General features: G+C 39.1%; 1 protein-coding gene across 9 annotated transcripts in view; it reads right to left on the bottom strand.

Moving 5' to 3' along the window:
- Positions 1–20318, bottom strand: part of Dock4 (dedicator of cytokinesis 4) — a 400918-nt gene that overhangs the window by 156492 nt on the left and 224108 nt on the right. For all 9 annotated transcript variants that reach the window (XM_006515085.3, XM_006515089.3, XM_006515090.3 and 6 more), the window contains exons 11-12: positions 17510–17642; positions 13593–13681 (exon numbers count right to left, since the gene is read on the bottom strand). In XM_006515085.3, the coding sequence (XP_006515148.1) occupies positions 13593–13681; positions 17510–17642 (222 nt within the window). The remainder of the gene's footprint in view (positions 1–13592; positions 13682–17509; positions 17643–20318) is intronic.

The following is a 20318-nucleotide window of genomic DNA, read 5'->3' as shown; positions in this document are numbered from 1 at the left end:
TGAAGAATTCACAATCAAGAAGTGGAAAAGTCAACTGAATGGAAGGACTGGCTACAAGACACAAGCCCTGCTCCAAACAGTTAGGCTTCCCCACATACTACAACTCTTCACTACAGAACAACTAAGCTATGAAAACAGACTAGGCTCTCTCCCAAGTTCCACAAGTTTCCCACTAGCCATATATTAAGTAAGTACGCCTTTAATCTAGCCTTGGTGATCCATACCCTCGATCCGAGCACTGAGGAAGTGGAGGTAAGAGGATGAGGAAGAAACTCAAGGTTGTTCTTAGCTATGAAGCAAGTGTATAATTTCAGCAAACAAACTAAAATAAAAAGACAACACATGGTGCCAGCAGCTGGGCCACAAGAAGCAGCTCCACAGAAACATCATGACATTTCTATTTATTTTGTCATCATAGAGATTGTTGATGTTATTTTTATAGTGGTCCTTAGTTACTGTGACCCTACAACCACACACTGAATAAATCAGAACACTATCAACAGAATATCATCAGAACACTATCAACAGAATGGGTAAAAAATTGCTCATCACTACAAAGGGGAGTTTTGACAAATATTTACATACTGATGTAAAAAAAAAAAGAACAGGAGAAGACTGAAGACTGGCTGAGGGTAAGTGGAGCTGGTAGGGGGATGGGGGACACGCGAAGACTTCTGGAAAGGATAGAAAATTTCACTTAGATTTTCAAGGTTCTCACCACACCAAACAAACAAACAAACAAATAAATATAAGCATGTGAGATGACATATACATTAAGTACCTTCATTTACTCATTTCATAACGTGAACATAAATCACAGGATCACATTTACAATGTAATCCCATATATTTTTTATTTGTCAATTATATTTAATGAACCCAAGTGGGGGAAAAAGAGAATTTCTTAATCACTTTAGGTATTCAGAGCTTAGTTTAATCTTTCAGGGCTACTCATTCATGCCAGTGGGAAAGCTCACAAAAGAGGAATTGGCTTTCTATTTCCATCCTTGCTACTTTACTATCTAGGCATTCTCAGAGGTGGTCACTTCCAAAGTTCGGTCTGTATACTTTTCTGGATTCCTACCATTGTTTGATATGATCAGTATGGGGATAGGTAGCTTATGGTGTAAGGAGGCAGAAGAGAGAATACAAGGATGTATACCACAGAATTTCTGGTCCTAAGGAATTGCTAAGTCAAGATACATATAAGTTAACAGACAATAAGATAGTTGGGGCAAAGTATGAGTGCAATATACAGAAAATTATTGCTGAGAAGATTTTTAAGTTGAGAGAAAAATTATACAGAGCTCTATGATAACCGATAAAATTAGCCAAAAAACTAAGTTACTTTTAGTTTTAGAAAATATATAATGTTTTACAATCTCTCTTTTTTTTCTTTCTAGCCCTTGATGTAAGTTATTCTTCACTGTTAACCTGACTAGATTGAGAATCACTTGAGAGACACACATTTGCTTTGAGAGTGGTTCCAAAGAGGTTTACCTAAAGAAGGGAAGATCGACCCTGAATGTGGATTGTATTTCCTACACACCAGCGGGCTGATGTCTTGGACTGAATAAAGAGGAAAGGGAGACATTGTGCTTAGCATCTGCATTCATCTCTCTTCCTGACTGAGGACCAACTGTACTCAGTGGCTTCCTGTTCCTGGTATCATGCTAGGATGGATCAAGTCGCCTCTGAGATTACAAGCCAAGACGAACCTTCTTTTTAGTTGATTTTGTCGGGCATTTTGTAACAGCCTCAGGAACAGTACCCAAAACTACGTTCAAAGAGAGCTGGCTCTGGGAGGCATGTTGCCCTTACTAGAAGAAACATCATCATCAATCTGAGCTTGCATGGCAGCCTCGACATTTGCTCCAATTAGAAAGACCTGCTGTGTAATTTTAAGCAAACGCATAGTCATTAGTTAATCTGGAGTCTGCCAAACAACAACAACAACAACAAACAAACAACAACAACAAACCAACCAAACAGACAAACAAAGCAAACCCTAATCAACCCTGAAACTGTATTATTCATTATCATGCTCAGAGAACAGCAGCAGCATAAAGAAAGGCTGAGGCTCTGTTGACTGGCGACTCTCATTTTATGGGGACTAGAGATAACTCATTTTAGAAGATGGCTCTTCTTAGGCTTATGAAATTCTGCCTTTTTATATTGAAAGTGGCAAGCACAGCATGAATTTGTAAGAAGCAGCCAGATTTGATTTTAGGTTACATCAGCCATTTTGTCACTAATGAACCAAATAACAGATAGCTGTGAATACACAGCAATGCAAAATGGAAAATCATGACAAACATTTACTAAATATATGCTATTAAGTGTACCATTTTAAAAAGTGCATGAGAAGGCTGAAGGATGCTGTCTCAATGTGGAGTTCTCCATGCTTCGGTTCCCATCTCCAAAATATAAACATAATGACATAAATTTTACAAAACTTTTTAGGTAAAGCCTGATAGGAATTGCTCTAAAACGGTAGCAGGGGTGGCTGCAACTGTCGTAGAGTTGCTATTGGATACTGATCTGTCATTCATTTCTCCCTTATTCTTCCCAGCCACGAAAACCAACAAACTAGGTTCCATTCTACGTTGCAAACATTTCCCAATTGCCATAAATTGAGGAAACACTCCTTTTACCTATGCTTGGTGGTCCATACCCACAATCCAAGCACTCAGGAGGTTGGAGGCAGGATGAGGACCCAAGGTTGTTCAGCTACAGAAGCAAGTTCAAAGCTAGTCTTGGGTACACAAGACCCTGTCTTGGGTCAGAGAGGCAGAGGATGGGGAGGGAAGAATAAAATATAACAAACAGAAACCAATTAAAGTAGAATAAAACTTTAGGAAGTAATACAATAAATAAGGCAGGAGGAAAACATTTACTAGGCCTGGCTTTTTATCAGTATACAGAGCCCAGGGTTTACTGAGTACATGACCAGTCCTGTGTGGAGGGTTCCAAGACAAAGCTATCTATCAACATTATAGCTCTAACCTAGAAGGTGGGAACAAGATGTAAGTGGGACAAACAGAGATATGAAGGTGGAAAGGTCCCTAATCACACAGGGCTTTGGGTGCGATTATCCAGATATAAACCAGAACAGGGAACCAGAGACAAACTTGCTCCGCTGGCAAGCCCATCCAGGCATCCTCCTGCCTTACAGGTTTTCAATGACTTAGATTTTTCTTTTTTTTTCCCCCTTCATTTCTAATGAACCAAATAGCACACAACTGTGAATGTAACAAAGTAAAACTGCAAAACCATGACTTTAAAGACTCTGAGTTGGGTTTTCATATTTTACCTATTGTCCTATTATTCTGGAAATACTATATTCCATTTCTACTTTTAAACACAATTAACACAAACGATTGACTTAAAGTCTGTATTTGACAAATTGTGCATGCCTCTTCCTGCAATGGTGGAGGGGGGAAAGACATCCTATCTCTAAAGAGGACATCTTTTGACTCGTGCTGTTTGTTGATGCTTAGGTGTATGTAAGGCCATGTTCCCATCCTCCCTGCACACTCTTCTCATGTGTCTTTCTTTGCTCCTGGTCTCAGTCTTCCTTTTCCTTATGGTTACTCCTATTTCTTTTCATGAATGTGGATGTTAGGGTTTCTATGACTCTATTTGAAATTAGAACTATTTACTTGAAATTGGAATCATTCTCACTTGGAAGGTATAATGTAGCAAGATGTAGAATGCAAAGGGGGCCCTTTCCCTAAAGCAATTCTGCGACTTCCTATGATGTTCTGACCTTTACAATTGCTGATGCTACACTGGAGGGCAGAGAGGTAAGCAGCATTTTCCTCCTGGATTTTAGCTTGGGCTTTAGTGTTCTGTGGTTTCGCAACTTACTGAGATACAACTTGAATTGCATCTTCTTGCTTTATGATTTCTCTTCTTTCATCTGAGTGCTTCCATTTCTTCAGTCCTTAACATTCAAATATTGCCACTTTTTCTTTACCCGTACCACCTCCGTAAGCCATGTTAGACCCATACTGGCCTTTCCATTCACTTCTCTATATCTTCTAAGTGTTTATCCAGATTTTTCCATGTCATTTTCCCTTTGTTCAGAATTCTGTTGGAATTGAGTTTATTTTCAGCGAATTGATTCATTTATTTCAACTGTGCAAACCCCCTTACTAAGCATTAAAGAAGAATTTTCACTTTATCCAGGACCATATAGAATTTAAGTACCAAGATGACACAATTTTTATTTGTTTTATTTTTAAATGAGTTATGCCAGTGTGTAGAGTAATGTCAGCAGAATACAAACTCAATCAGCATTTTTTATGCATTAGTTTTAAAATCTTGCTATTACACATCAGACTGTCCTGAATTCTAGCTTAGCCTTTTCTTGTCCGATTCTTTTCTAGACTCCTAGGATGTGATCTTCATTGGCTGTACCTGCTTCCTCTGAGCGGCTGCTGACTCTTTAGTGATATCATAACTCGTCTTGGGTGAGTGTTTTTCCAGCACAGGAATCCCACTCATTTAAATGTACACTGGCTACATATTTACATTTTTAGGCTACTTAGCTAGGATAAGTTTTATCTTTACACACCAAGTTTAAATTTTATAAGTATGAATTTTTCTCAACTATTACATAATCCAGACTAAGGGCATAAAAGAAGGGCATAAAAGAACCATTCTACCCATTTTACCTCTTAAAGCCAGAGAACAGCTTTTTTTTTTTTTTTTTTTTTTTTTTTTTGGTTTTTTGAGACATGGTTTCTCTGTGTAGCCCTGGCTGTCCTGGAACTCACTCTGTAGACCAGGCTGGCCTTGAACTCAGAAATCTGCCTCCCTCTGCCCCTCTGCCCCTCTGTCCCCACGCCCGGTGAGAACAGCTCTCTAAGGCCCAGTACCTGAGGAATCATTTCTTGGTACTATTTATTTGGTCCTAAGCCTCATCACATATTTTTGGGTTGGTAAACCTTAAGTACTCTCTTCTCCTTCTCAACGACCCCATTCTCTCAGATCAATAATTCAAATTTTATTTGTTTAGATTTGAGCCTCATATTTACATATAGTAGCATTATTTCTCTTTCTTCAAACTTTGTTTCTCCATTTCTTACCACATTTACACCGTCTGCCCTAACCCCATACTGGATTAAAACCAGGGCCTTGAATACACCAGGTAAATGTGGTCACTGTCCCCACTGCTGTCCTTGACCACTTGTCCATGCTTGTAGCAGAAGAATGGGTGACACAGTTGACTATACCAAGATTTTAAAAAGAAAAATACCAATTATTTAAAAATTCTTGACATTTATTTTTTTTCTAGTAACACAGTAGTCCATCAAGAAAATGTAATAGAACGTCTTCAGTGGGAGACTGAATTGGAATTGTAAATCAACAAATCGAACAACCAATCCAAAAATATTCTAATGATGTAGTTTTTAAGGGAAAAAAACCCTTAACCATGCTTTGTTAAAAACAAAAAAACAAAAAAGCCTACCCCTTCACCCAAAATTTCATTAATAAAGCCAATTAAAGTGTAAACAAAATCACAATATTGATGAAAATGTTAACCTAAGACATATAAGCTACTTAAAGCCTAATATTGTCCACCACCACCACCACCACTCCCTCCCCCCCCCCCCACCGTGTGCACTCCCGACCCCTCTCTTTTCAAACAATGTCTCATCATGTAGTTCTGGCTAGCCTCAAATTCACAGAGATGCCTCTGTCTGCCTCTCTGCCTCTGCCTCTGCCTCTGCCTCTGCCTCTGCCTCTGCCTCTGCCTCTGCCTCTGCCTCTGCCTCTGCCTCTGCCTCTGCCTCGACTGCTGGGATTGAAGGAGTGTGCCAGCATGCCCAGCTGTACTACTTACTGGTTTTTATTTTCTATTCTGAGTTTCTACAAAAGTTTGGAAGAAGATTACAAGATGTTAAAATGTATGTTCTATAAATAAAGACGCTACAAATACCTGAGCTAAGAATAGATGTGCTAATCATGTAACAAGATTTTCACACACGAGTTAAAGGGCATATTACAACCCAGAAATAGTTACAAATGAATCCGCAAACTGAATTACTGGGATAGGAAAGGAAGAATATAGTTGGACTATCTATAATAATCCTCATTTCTTTTATTTTCTTAAAGAGAAGTTTCATAAATTATGATCACTAAACTCTAATGGTTCCTCTTTTTCATAAAAGTCAGCATTTAAAGATATGAATATGCTAAGAAAAGGCTCCAAACTGTTTCATTTGCCTTTTTGTTTAAAAATAAATAAGTCCAATAGTGAGGCTGGAATTAGGCTCTCCATCTGAACTCAGCCATGATATTACAAAATTCATACCTATTTTAAAATATTCCTAGTGGAACCAAGGTCTGGTAGTGGCATAGAAAAGGACTGGCAGAATAATCATCATGTGTAATTTTAATAATTTGGTAAAAAATAATGAGGGATTAAACTTAGTATCACAAATTGTTTTAGAAGATGAGACCCCAGCTCAGCAGGTTGCCCTGAGCACAGAGCAGGGAAGTAAACACATAAAGTAATCACTGGCAACTTTCCCTTCTCTTTCTATTAATTATCATAACAATGCCCAAATCTCAGGCTTTGCATCCCTTAAGCACTACTGATTTTCTCTAGGTTATATTTCCTTTTCTTTCAAATTGAATACCCAACCCCTTTTAAATTTTGGTAACTTGTGCAAAAAATCCATGGAACCCATATTCTTCCCAAACTATTGCACTTCTAAGGCATTATACTAGGGTCATATTCTGGAGTACAGAGAAGGAAGGTTCTTACATTGTTAGAGAAAAAAAATGAAAAGGCACTTAAGAGTTTTGTTTAATGAGGATTTGGAAAGCACTTTAAGAGCCTTGCCCTCAAAGCCAGGGTAAACTATAAAACTCCCTTAGGGGTTTGACAAACACGTCCAACTTCCTGCTGTTTGATCTGACACTAGGAGACCATGAAACAAGCTTCTGCTACATAGTTTATAATTGGCAATATAGCTTCTAATTTTATTTTATCATTCATAAAATGGATACTTATCAAATGGTCACTAGTCATTGAGCATAGGACATCTTAAAATGTAACATTAAAACTTTAGTAGAATATATATATTAGGTAGTTCAAACAACTGAAGATCCCACTCTAGGGAAAATATGCTCATTTATACAATTTCCTGTGTAGCCTTTCTTATGTATTTCATTGGACTTTCCTTCCTTTTAATTGTAACTGTTAGAAAGTAAACCAGATAAATTACAAAGATGGTGATTTAAAAGAATATGGCTATAGAAGCTAGTTATAAGAAAGTAACATCCTATCTTTAAAAGAGAACACAGAAAGCTGAAAAATGGAGAAGCAATTTTCTGTGGAGTTGACACTACTACCATGTGCAAAGCCCCCAAAGGAAAGGATCCTGCTGGCTCCTGATCTCTGTCTCTATGAGACCCCTGTTCTACTGGGAATATTTTTGAAGTGTGTGTAAGTTTTATACTATTGTGATTGAGTTCAAATGAAGATCTTAATTCCAGGCCAACTCCGTTGGCACCTGGTGGAGAGTAAAAGAGCTCTTTGGAGGCCTCTTTCATAGAAATACTAATGCCAGCCAATGAGACCAACTTCCTTTCACTACTCCACAGGCTCCACATCCTGCTGCCACTCTACTGGGTACAGTACTCTCAGACCAGCAGAAGAGGATGGATCCCTTGGAACTTACTCGGAGCAAGAGAGAATTTTCAGGGGTATAGATAGCTAACAATCCATAAGCTTTAGATTAGATCCTATTAGGTGTTTGTTCTGAAGTAACCGGAGACCAATCTACTGAAATATTTCCAACAACCCAGGTGATAAGATGTTGGGTATCCTTTAATATTGTCATTTTGAACAGCCACAAATTTATGTCATTAATACTGACACTACTCAGATATGGTCAGAACTGTATAACATAGCAGTTCTGATATGTCAGAGCAACAGCCTGGTAGATGAATGTCCCAGTAAGAGTGAACACAAGTAGGCAAAAGCAAAGCTCCCTTCTACCTTCTTTTATCTGTGCTGCTGAAGGGGAAGCACCAATTAGGGCAGGTCTCACTGAGTCAAATAATCAGATTAAGAAAATTCCCCTCAGCTTGCACAAGCAGTTTGCCTTTTGGTTTGTTCTAAATCCAGTAAAGTTGACCATTAAAGTTAATCACCATCATGTTTCCTGGGATCTGGAAAGAGGCTAGCCCTACCTGCTATGCTCTCCTAACATGCGGGACTGAGAAGCACAAGCGGCCTCTGCTGATTGTAACTGCTAGTGGTGCAAAGATCTCCTAGTTTTCAATTGGGGAAATGCTTTGATGTTTTTATTCCAAGGAAGTGATTAGCCAATGGCTACAACTTATAGAGAAAACAGGACAGGCCCAACACATAAATTAATGCATGTCAAATGAAGACACAATAGAGGCATCTGGAATTATTTGCTTTCACAGTCTTAACCAAAATAAATTTACTGGCTAAAGACGAGAGCTGGAGGATCTATACTAACCGGAGGATGACACCATAAGAATACCTTAACGTTGTCTTTTGACTAATTGTTATTTTCCATTTTAAAATTCCACTCTTGATTCTGATTCAGGAGAGCAACGTTTTCATCACACACACAGGTTTATGTCAAAGTTTTGGTTTATGTCTTTTAGTTTAGTGGTTTTGGGTATGTGTTCATTCTTATAAATATCATTACCTATTTTTATTTTTTCATAATGCCAAGTACATAAGAATCTACTGGCTGAGAGCTATTTCATGTATGTATGTATGTATGTGTGTGTGTGTGTGTGTGTGTTGCACAGTAATGACCTCAGAATATGCTACCCCAAAAGATTGAATTTCAGTGGACTGTTTTGAAAGACATAAGGTACAAGAAGGTCATTCTAATCTTCCTAGGCTTTCTTCCATGAAATGGGTCAAAAATTATGTTCCTTCATGTCTGAGGAGAGCCTACATGTCTTTGAAGGGGAAGTTCTTCCAAGCAGAACTTGATAAAGGAAATTTTGTAACACACACACACACACACACACACACACACACACACACACACACACAGCTTACTGCCATGAGATTGGGAACTCTGCCATGGTTTTCTCTGGCTGTTCATTCCTCATTAACCTGCTGTAAAAACGTTATGCTTGCCTACTTTCTCAGCACTTCTCATGTGGGTTTCCCCATCTGAACACATGAAGCAAGTCTGAAATACTTTCTTTTCCTAATCTTTCTTTAGTTACTAAAGGATCAGTCACGAAGTTAGGATGGGTGAAGAACAGCTACATTTCCAATACTACAGTAGTATACATGACTGTTCAGCTCTTCAACATTTTGTGTACCTTACAAATAGCAAGCAGATCTTAGTGACCATGAGAAAGTTAGAGAAATAACAACTACTGTATATAATAATGCTAAACTCTAATCACTACTTCCATTAGATTATAACTTAAACTCAGAGGTTTTTTTTTTTAATCAATTCTACACATATTCTTTAAAGTATCTTAGAGTACAATTTAATGTTATATTTAAAAAGTGTTAATGTGCATGAGTGATGTTTTGCTTGCATGTATGTATATGTACCACATGCATTCCTGGTGCCCACTGAGGCCAGAAGAGGGCACTAGATCCTTTGGAATTGGATTACAGCAGTGGTGAGCTGCCATGAGTGTACCAGGAAGTGAACCTGGGACAGCAGTGAGTGCTCTTAACCAGTGAACCATCTCCCCAGCCTCTTCAGTCTCACATTTTGAACTATATAAAAGAAAACTGAAAAGAAAAGAGAAACTGAAAGGATATGGCCACCACATGCGACAAAGCCTTGGTTTTCTTGTATTACAGAGGACATTGAGAACACTGTCAAACATTTAATAGGTTCTATATGTCAGAAATCTTAGTACACCAATGTTGAGTTCCTGATTTTGCTATTATACACTGGATATCATAGCTGGGGGTGTAAAAATAGAGTAAGCAGCTTGCTCTCAAGTAGTTAACAAAGAGTTGCAAATATGCATATAGGATTCACTATATAGATCTATACGTCTGTATGTTTACCCTGACATACATATGTACACATATGCACACAAGTCAGGAGCAAAGAGGCCAATATTAAGAATCTCAGCTACCTAGGACTATCGAATCATGCGACCGTGTGCACATGCCCACATACTTGCGTTTGGGAAATACATATAAAGTGAATGAAATGAAATATCATCCTATGGTAAATGAGTAAGTCATTGCATGACTCACTACTTTGTAATTGAACAGAATTAACTATGAAATAAAGTTCAAAAGGATTAAAAAGATAGAATGGTTTAATAATTAGGAACTTCAAAAAATAAACAAAAAAGTAACACACTATCTTTTTAGCCAATAGGTGGTGCCATAAAGTACTAATTTAATCTTAGTGTTCTGAGAAAGCAATTTATAATTCAGCACTCAACAGCCAGGGGCACCCATAAAAGTCCTCGGGTACTATATCACTTGCAGGATGGTGAATCAACTGACTACACTGGTGTGCAGAGATCCGACTGTCAACAGAAAACCGCAGTCTAACACTACAGAAGTCTCTGCAACATCACCTAAGGAATACTATTACAGCTGGCATAGAGCCATGCCACTCTCCCTGATAGAAAGGGCAGGCTCCTTCTGTAACAACTCCTGTGAAATCTCGCAGGGTTACAATGGAGTTGGAAGGGTAGAATTGTGCATGCTCATCTCACAAAGGCAAAAAACAAAGAGTCAAGAAATGTATCTGATTAACAAATATGAGTTCTTTTTTATATGCGTGCAAACTACACATAAATACACAAATGATAGGTAAACACTGTAAATTTTCTGTTACTATATGCTGAAATATACTGTAAGTTTTTACATGTGTGTGTTTAGTGTGTGCATGTGCACACTCGCGCGTGCAGAGATGTGCCCGAATGTGGAGGTCCCAGGACCTCCAGAAAGAGTTGCATCTTTCCCTCTACCATGTGAGCACTAAGAATCAAACTTAGGTCATCAGGCTTGGCAGCAAGTCCTTTACTCACTGAGCTCTCTCACCAGCCCTGTCAGTGACTTTCATAGACTTAAGTCTTACCTACAAATTTGCCTAAATACATAACATGGGCTCAGTCTAGTTCCACATCCCTGGACTTCAACTGCCATCTACTACAAGTGACATTTATAATAATCATTTTTGTTCAGCAAGCTAAAATCTGGCTTATTTTTAATGAATATTTTTAGAATTTCAAATATTTTTAAATATTTGGTCATTATATTAATTCATTTAGAAATTCTCATCTAACAGAACTATTAAAATTTCAAATTACTTAATCTAATTATAACATTTATATTAATTCAATTTTTTTTAGCCATTTAACTCACTACTTTCTCCCATTTTCTAAGTGTAATAGGTAAGGTGGCTAATATTCCTTTCAACAAAGTCTTAGGTTAGAGGGAAATGCCATTTACCTAGATGAACCCATTGACCCATCACACAGACAAGATGACATCACCGAGACTGAGAAGCACATCAGTGGGGCAGAAAGGCCTACAACTGGCTGGGAGAATTGTCTCAAGAGCAAGTTTAAAGGTCTTTCTCTTCCTCTCCTCCCCACCCCCCCAGTACCAATGGCCAAGGAGTAGAATGGGGTGACAAGAAGGGAAAGCAGCCCTTTTATAGAACGGACTCCATTTCTCTTCCTGACTCAACACTTTCTGGTACTCTGTTTTCACTTTTTTAAAATCACATATACCAGTACAGCTTATCTCTCCAGCCCCTCATATCTGCTCTTTGCCCTTGTTATAGTGTGTCACAGTGTGTCATACTGTATACCCTTCTGTCAATACATCTTTACTTGCCAATTAATGAGTCATTGGTCTGGTTTGAGATCTCTGGCTTCTGTGACATCATCAATATTGGTTTCTTAACAGGACTCCTCCTGGTTACTCTCTTGTGGCCTCATATAAGTCAGTAGAGTGCTTCCTATTCAATAATGAAATTGACTGGACCGAAAAAGCCTAGCTGGGCTTGTCATTTCTTCTCCTCAAGGAGGCAACATAGAACAAAGTAAGAAGAATGAAGACTCACCAAGAAGGAAGGGAAGTACTTTGCTGGAAAGTGTGAAGGTCTTTGTTTTAAAAGGACCACTCTGAGCCTTTACTCTGGGAAAGTACTGTGCAGTGGTGAGGCCTGGAGCTAGCATGTCTCCAGTTTGAAAGAGCTAGAAGGTATCAGGTATTGGTCAGAGGAGTCCACGTCAAACAGATGTTGGCTGTGTAAGAGTTGAGTGGGACTCAGACTTGAAGGAGCTGCATGGGAGGGTGGGTGTCCTAAGGACAGGAGAGTCAGCAGAGCTTTATAGCAGAAAACAGGTACAACCAGCATGTGCTGAGCGGCCAAGGAACTCAAATATCCCAGGTACACAATAAAATGAGATGCCCCTCATCACAGCGAATGGCCTTTATATGAGGTACCATGTTACAATGGAGGCTTTCATGCTCCACACAGGTAGTAGCAACTGTGGTTTGGGTTTTTGTTCTTACTGTCGTTTTGTTTATTTGTCCATTTGTTTATAGTACAATGGTTATCAATAGAAAAGGAAAGACCCAACACTAAGGTAGCTCATGTCTCATTTTTGGGTAGAGTTTTACTTAAGGATCCAGGAAGACGATGTGATCGGGTTAGCCAGTGTGTTGATAAAGGACACAAAATATGTGGAGCACTGCCCCAGTGTGCAGCCCCTCCTTATGGAAATAACAGATGAAGCCACAAGGACAACAATAATTAAATTAAGAGTAATCAGAAAGAGATGTTAACAAATCTGCAGAGAAAAGTTGGAAGAAGCAAAATGTAGAAGAGGTTGGGTTGTTTCTCAAAGATCCAACATATCAGTAAGACAATTAGAATTATTATAAAGAACAAATAAGCAAAAACCCTAACCTTTTCAAGGAATTAAATAAGGATCTATGATGTTAAAAATAGACCCAGGAAACTTGTGAGGAAATGTAATGTATAGTGGACAATGGCTTCAAAGGGACTGACTATAAGATATATATTCTATGACACATTGCTATTCATATAATTTGTGCTAGCATATGATAATTGCAATCTCTGAATAAGCACACATATATCTTCTCTGTGAATACATCACGGCGGTCAGCATCACTCTCCTCTGCAGTTTGCTTCCTTGTGTGAACTGTATGTTTGTTACCCAGTATATAATTACATTATTGTCCACAGCTATAGAATGATGCATGTTTTTACTGCACTTTAATGTCAGGTTTCCACTAACCATTGGAAAACAGTGTTTATAATTTAGTTTTTGGCTTACAGTAAAAACCCCGAAGGCCTCAAAATATGGTAGCACAGAACAAATCCAGATCATCTGCTGTTTCAAATGAGAGTGGAAAAACCTTTTTTTTATAGAGAGAATTATATTTGCAAGCCTACCACCATTTAGGGAAGTGCTGAAAAATACTTACTGTTTTTACGTGGCAAACAAGAACAAAAAACACAGTGGGGTGACCATTGTTTTCTAACATGGATGAATGGAGGGTGGGAATATAAGAAGTGTAGGGAGAGCCACCCAGCCGAACACACCCACCTGCATTGGAGCCAGTCAAATTATAGCGCGCATTCAGCTTCTTGATGATGTTCTCGTGGATCTGGTACCACTCGCTCTCTGTATTACACCTATGAAAACACAACCATTCGGTTAGGCTCTAACACACAAGTTCAAGGCCCAGGTGAGATAGCACACCTCTCTGGGATATAAACAGGAGAACATATTGTTCTCCGTGGAGTCCCCAGTGCCTGGCCATGAGGCTTACTTAGTGTGGGCAGGAATGTTCAACTCTACCTTAATCCACCAATGGAAGGTGTTGAAGACTAAGAATGAGATACTGAAGATTCAAACTTTCACTATTAAATGAGTTATGTCTGGGGGGGGGTCAAGTTGATCATTTTCTCTGCACCTTGCTTTCCTCATCTGTTAAAATTGCGTAATTAGCATATTAAATATTGAAAAACATGGGCTTATGTAACATCTGGCGTATAGTAAGTGCTCAATAAATAAAGGTTCTTAATAGAAAATTTTTGCCCTCTGTTTTCTGAGTAGGTCTGGCTAAAGTAAAATGTAACCAATTAAGCATACTTAAATTGATGCTAACACAGCTTATACTAGTGAAAGCCTGCCAACATTTATCAGGAGGCAATTTTCCAAGTCTCAGAGAAATGGTATTATTCTATCGTTTTTCTCCTCTGACCTACCTCTACCTCTTTACTTTTTGTTGTTTGATTGATGTTTTTGGGGAGTGCTGGGGATTGAACCTAGGGACTTGTACAGCGTAGGCAAGTATTTGTTTGTTGTTTTCTTTTTTCTTTTTTCTTTGGTTTTTTGAGACAGGGTTTCTCTGTGTATCCTTGGCTGTCCTGGAACTCACTTTGTAGACCAGGCTGGCCTTGAACTCAGAAATCCGCCTGCCTCTGCCTCCCAAGTGCTGGGATTAAAGGCGTGCGCCACCATGCCTGGCCTAGGCAAGTGTTTTATCACCATGCTATATAACTCCAGTCTTTGCTTTTAGTTTTTGTTACTTACTAGCTCGTGGTATCTTTGCATGGTGAACTATCAGGGTTCTTAAGGACTTAATAAGGGATGTTTGTTATCTGAGTACCAATGAACACTTTGAACATAGCAAAGCCTAAAAACTATCAGTTGCATAGGCTGGATGGAAGAATGAGTAGATGGAGGGATGGTGGATGGGGTTCTCACAGACTAGTAACTATTAGTGTTACTAGTAACTAGTAACAGGAGGAGGAACTCCTAATAGCTCATAGAGATTTGTGTCTACCGGTCTGCTTTACTGCTACAACTACTCTAATGAGACAGCAGAGAACCTCCCTATCTAGATGTGCTTGGAAATCTGCTGTTGTCTTCTTATGCTCCTTTCTGAGGGTCTTGGATATGGAGACTCTATGTATTATCAACCCAGCCCCAATGTCCCACAGCACCAGTCCTCCTCTTAATGAGCAAGTCTGAGGCATACATTTCACTAGTATTAGCTTACATATGTATATATCACCATGGGTCTTCTAGGTTAAATATGATGGGGGTTATTGTCAGGACACCTAACAGTGGGATACCAAACTGAGCCTTGGCTCTCAGAAGACTGTAAAAATCTACATAGAAAACCATTCCATCCAGAGGTCAAATTCCATTTAGTACTTTTCAATGTCCTTCTCTCTGCCCAGTGAGGAAGAAAGGAAAATAACTGGTTTGGTTGCTGTTAAGACTCTAGAATTTGTTTTGACATAAAACAACTCCAAGTAAAATCAATGCTCCTGAAACAGGTAACTGAAATATCAGCATTTGTTACTTCTTTTCTTTCTCTTTCCTCTCTGCCCCCCTTATTATTATTATTATTATTTTGAGTCCTAAATGGAGGTAAGGATTCGGTCACTAGAAGAAATAGAATTTCTTCCAAATGATTTCCAACTATCAATTTAAAAGCCTTACTACGTACTACTGTCAGAGATGGCTTCCACAAATTAGTATTTTTCTCTTGGAACTGTTTCACAATTTGTCAAGCTGACAGAAAGAATAACCAATAACATAATTTCCTTTCTAAGATACAACAGGCAATAAAAGACGTACAAAGAGCCACACAATTTTTGTTTAAAATGGACTTTTCAAAGCTGGCTGCATAGTCAGGGGGTGCCTCCTGTCACTGTCAGCCCCTCAGTGTCTCCAGTGGTGAGACAAATACAAAGCCGCTGCCGTATCTGGAAAGACTACACTACGAAATGATAAGACTACGTCTGTGAAGAATTTTGGCTTTCTTTAGTAATGCTGTGCTCTAGCATGCTCACATTACTAGACTGTGGTGCCAAATAACATCCCTAAAAATAGAAGTAGATGAGCTGAGAGCCCAGGTTCCAGAGTCAGACATATTTTGATCTCCTTCCTTGGTACCTGGGTGACATAGGTAAGTTTCTTAATTTTCAGTCTCCTGTGCGAACTGACCTAAAAACCACCTGCTTCCTGGGTCTGCTGTAAGGATGAAGTGACCCGGAGCATGTGATGCTCCGAATCCTTTGCATACAGTGTACAATCCAAGGACAGAGGGCTGATGGTCACTGTGATCTTAACTAAGTCATATTTTAGGACTATGAGTAGTATTTAGGAAAAATATTACAGTGGATTTCATCAAAACCATTAATAATGAGGGCCTCCATGAGAAAAAAAGACTATCAAATTCTATTACCCATTAGTTTTAAGATATTTTCAAGCTTCAAAGGAAGGTCATAGGTGTAACCTTCTTAGAAAGGATAAAACCATCTCTGGTCCACCACCAGAGGCTATAGACAATCTAATTTGTTTGGGTGGAAAGTAGAACAATCCATGAACCCCTGCAGCTGTGGCCACAAAGCAATGTTATGACCAAACACTGGCAAAGAGCCAGTTGTACTATCCCCATGTTAAAAAAAATAAAACCCCACAAAAACAAGGAACACCTACTGATATATGCTATAAGGAGCAACACAAGTTTGTTCATGGCACTGGCCCACAAAGTAGTCCATGAACCCAAAAGTGGATGCTCTAGTGGATCATGGCACTGTCTAACAGATCTTCTCTGCCACGCCTGTGGGAGGAGTCAGGGTGGGTTGATGTAGACCCATGTTCACATCATCATCTTAGAAATCATTTGACTTAAAACTTGGACTAGACCACATGATCTTCTTAAGAGTATTTGCAGTTTATCTGTGCCCAACCCCAATACAACATTGAAATCTTAACCCCCAGGGATCTTGGAATGTGACCTTATTTCAAAAGAGGATCTTCATAGAGGTAATCAAGTTATAATGATGTCTTTGGGGTAAGCTTCAATCCAATATTATTGTGTCCTAACAAAGAGAGAAAATAGACAGAAAGACCAACATGTATCCAGGGAAAGGGTCACATGAAGATGAAGGCAAGGGTCAAAGCAGTGAATGTGTCAATGGGTATGGATGCCTGCAGACTGGCATAGAACAGATCTCCCCATAGTCTTTGCTCCTGAAGGAAGTAAACATACCATACTGTGACCTCAGACTTCAGTCCTCCAGAACTAACTGGGAAATAATAAACTCTGCTGTATAAGCCAAGTTATGTATATATGTCATTAAAGCAGTTTCAGTCAATTAGCTCAGTAATTACCTGTGCTTCACTCTCTTAGTTTTAAAAATACTAGAGTTGAGCCTTCTAAGAATAAACTAATTGTGTAAAAGTAAGGATGTGCTGCTATTTGTTTATGAACTGGAGGAGATATCCATCTATGCAGACGATCATCCTAAATCAATAAACTGCATTCACTAGGACCCTGATTCACAGTTCTCTGACTGAGAATTTATAAGGGTTTTGATAGATGACTCAAGACCACCTTTTCTCCTGTTGCTCAATTATGCATCTAAAGTCCATGCACCCAGGCAGGATTCTCAGGCACCCTCCGGCCATGCCAACCCCACCTCAGGCATGTTCCTTACATGTACACTTTCAGGACCAGGTCATCCTTTGTCTCTCCGGTGAGGAGATCTGCAATGCTAAGGACTGCACAGCCAAAAGGTCGCCGGTACTGAACACTGCAGGCATTCTTTTTCTCTCCTGCTCCCATTCGACCTGTCCGGGTAATAAGCAAACATGACCCATGAAGATGTGAGTAGATGCATCTTAGATACAGACACAGGTACAGACAAGCCACAGGCAACGAAACAAGGGCTAGGAAGAAAATGACATCAGGGCAAGAGACTACGACTCTTCTTGTCTAATCACCTAAGTGTCCAACCCTGAGTGAGTGGCTTAAACTCCGAGCATGAACAGAACATGAGAACTCTGTACAAACATGAAGACTGGAGCAGATCTCATTTATGGGGAGCAGCTTCTTCTTCTGGTGCCTCATGAAAGCATCCCAGAAGATGCAAAACGTTAAGAACGGTCACGGTACCCATTTCATTTTCTATCTTAATAACTGCCTGTTCAAAAAAAAAAAATTCAAACTTTTGACTTTGGTTAGATGTCTTGGGACAGGACTATGCCCCTAGCACTTGGAGTGCTTAGACAAGCTCCCAAGGTTATTCCATCTTGGGCTGCCTAACAAGATCCTGTCTCAAAATCCAAACACAAGGTTCACATCTGAAAAGAATCAGTTGGAAACTCTGAGCATAACAAGTACAAATGATCAACTGCATATACTCCTGCCTTGGGACACAACTCACAACTCAGTCCTCCTCCGATAGTTCTGGGGTAGTTCTGACAGTTACAAAGTTTTAAAGTTCATTTAAAATTTTCAAGGACAAGTTTTCTTTTCCTTTAAAGATTTTATTTATTTACATGGGTGTTTTTGCTCGCATGTCTACTTTTGTACAACATGGCTGCAGTAATCCAAGAAACTAGAACAGGGAAGTTAAGTGCTCTTAACCACTGAATCACCGCTTCAGTATGCTTGTCAAGTATTTTAATACATGCTATTGGAGCAATGCTTTGTGTTTTTCTTCTCTCTCTCTCTCCCCCCCCCCTCTCTCTTGTGGCAGGGTATTTGTTTATGTAAACCTGGTTTTCTGTGAAACTCATGTAGAGAAGGCTGGCCTCAGACTTAGGGATTTGCTTGTCTCTGCCTCTGGGGTGGTAGGAATAAAGGTGTGTGCTACCAGCGGCTGTCCTGCACATTGGTATTTAGCTTATTGGCATTAAACTATCAATTATTATTTTTGTAGACAAGCAGACAGCATGCTGGTGCTGAAATACTATGAAAGAAGATAGGAAATTGGTAAATTTGTCTGTAGTTCTCCAAGTGATCCACATTTTATTTTCCATGTGAGCAGCAATGTACAGTATATGAACATACACATGGCACACCCCTAGTCTAATGTTAAATAGGAAAAAAAAAAGATGGCAAAATCCAGCTTGGTGTCTGTCAATAGGTCTTTCCGTACTATCCATCTTCCTCTAGTATATGCACTATAGAAAATGAGGCAAATGCTGTGGAGGAGGGGACCGATAAGCCCTGTTCTCATTAAAGAAGACCCTGCCCTAAGCTTTGTGATTCTTAGATTTAACCAAGTTGCCCTCCCCTCTCTAGTCCTTGAACCCACAGTTTGAGATTCTCTATCCTGGCTCTATGGGCAAACACAGCTTTGGAGACTAAGGTCTTGATATAATCACAATACCAGAAAAATTGGATGCTAGCCTTGCTGTTTCCAACTGTAAGGCTGATGATAAGAATTCAGTTCTGGTTGGTTTCCAGGAAAATCCTCTATATAGGAATGAAGATAAAATACAGACCAACCAGCTAAAGCTGGAAAGGGAAGCATGGAGGGTGGTGGAACCCAGTGCTGGGAAGTTCAGAAACAAACATCTCCCTTTGCTTCTTTGCTAGTTTCTCCAAATCAGAGACCTGCCTATAAATTCCCAGAATGAAGACATTGCTTTTGCTTTTGGCAGCCAGTGAGGGTCACTATGCCCTTTTCCCAGTAAAGCAGGTACAAGGGACAGTCTATAAATAGCAAGAAGCATCTGTCCTTGACAGATAATAATCTCTTTAATTTCTCTGCATCAAGAACACTGCCAGATAAGTCTTAACCTTTCTCAAGTGTTTTACTTTAGTTTAAATTCTGATCAATTTTTAACTGTGGAACCAATAACTATTGTTTTGCAAGGATTTTTTTGACCCAATAGGGAATAGGAATTGGTAGGTAATTCCTACTTCAGCATTTATTTTATGTTATAGTCATGAAAATCTTGGGAGATTAAAAACAAAAAAGGATAATTACCAACAAAATAATCTATATTTGAAAGGAGGCCCCAGGACCTTACAGTACCAATGTGGGTGGCATCATTGGCAGTGATTTTGTGGTGAAGGCCCTGATCCCCAAAGACACACACTTTGATGATTGTTATCCTACCAAACCAAACTGACAGATATGGTCTAGAATGTTCTCAATGCCAGAAAGCTTTGTTTTTTCCTTCAATGAGTTAAAAGATCATACACGAACTTGACCAATATTTACACAAACATTTTATATTGACAACTGGCTGTAAATTAAAATTCAAGAAACTAAAAAAAAAAAAAAAAAAAAAAACAGACACCAGAAAATATTAACCAGACCTCCCTTTTATCATATTACAGACAAGTTTCAAAAGTAGATCGCAGCATATCACCTTCCCTGTTATTTTAAGAGTCTAATTCTTTCTCACATGCTCAGCCATCTAGTGAAAAGCTAAAGAGCCACACAAACATAGGGGATGGAGCATACCAGCAACCACAATGCCTAAGAGTTGAAGCAGGAAGATAAGGAG

Source organism: Mus musculus, chromosome 12 (genome assembly GCF_000001635.26).
Source record: "Mus musculus strain C57BL/6J chromosome 12, GRCm38.p6 C57BL/6J".
In the NCBI taxonomy this organism is placed as follows: Eukaryota; Metazoa; Chordata; class Mammalia; order Rodentia; family Muridae; genus Mus; species Mus musculus.
This window is presented reverse-complemented; position numbering and strand designations above follow the sequence as displayed.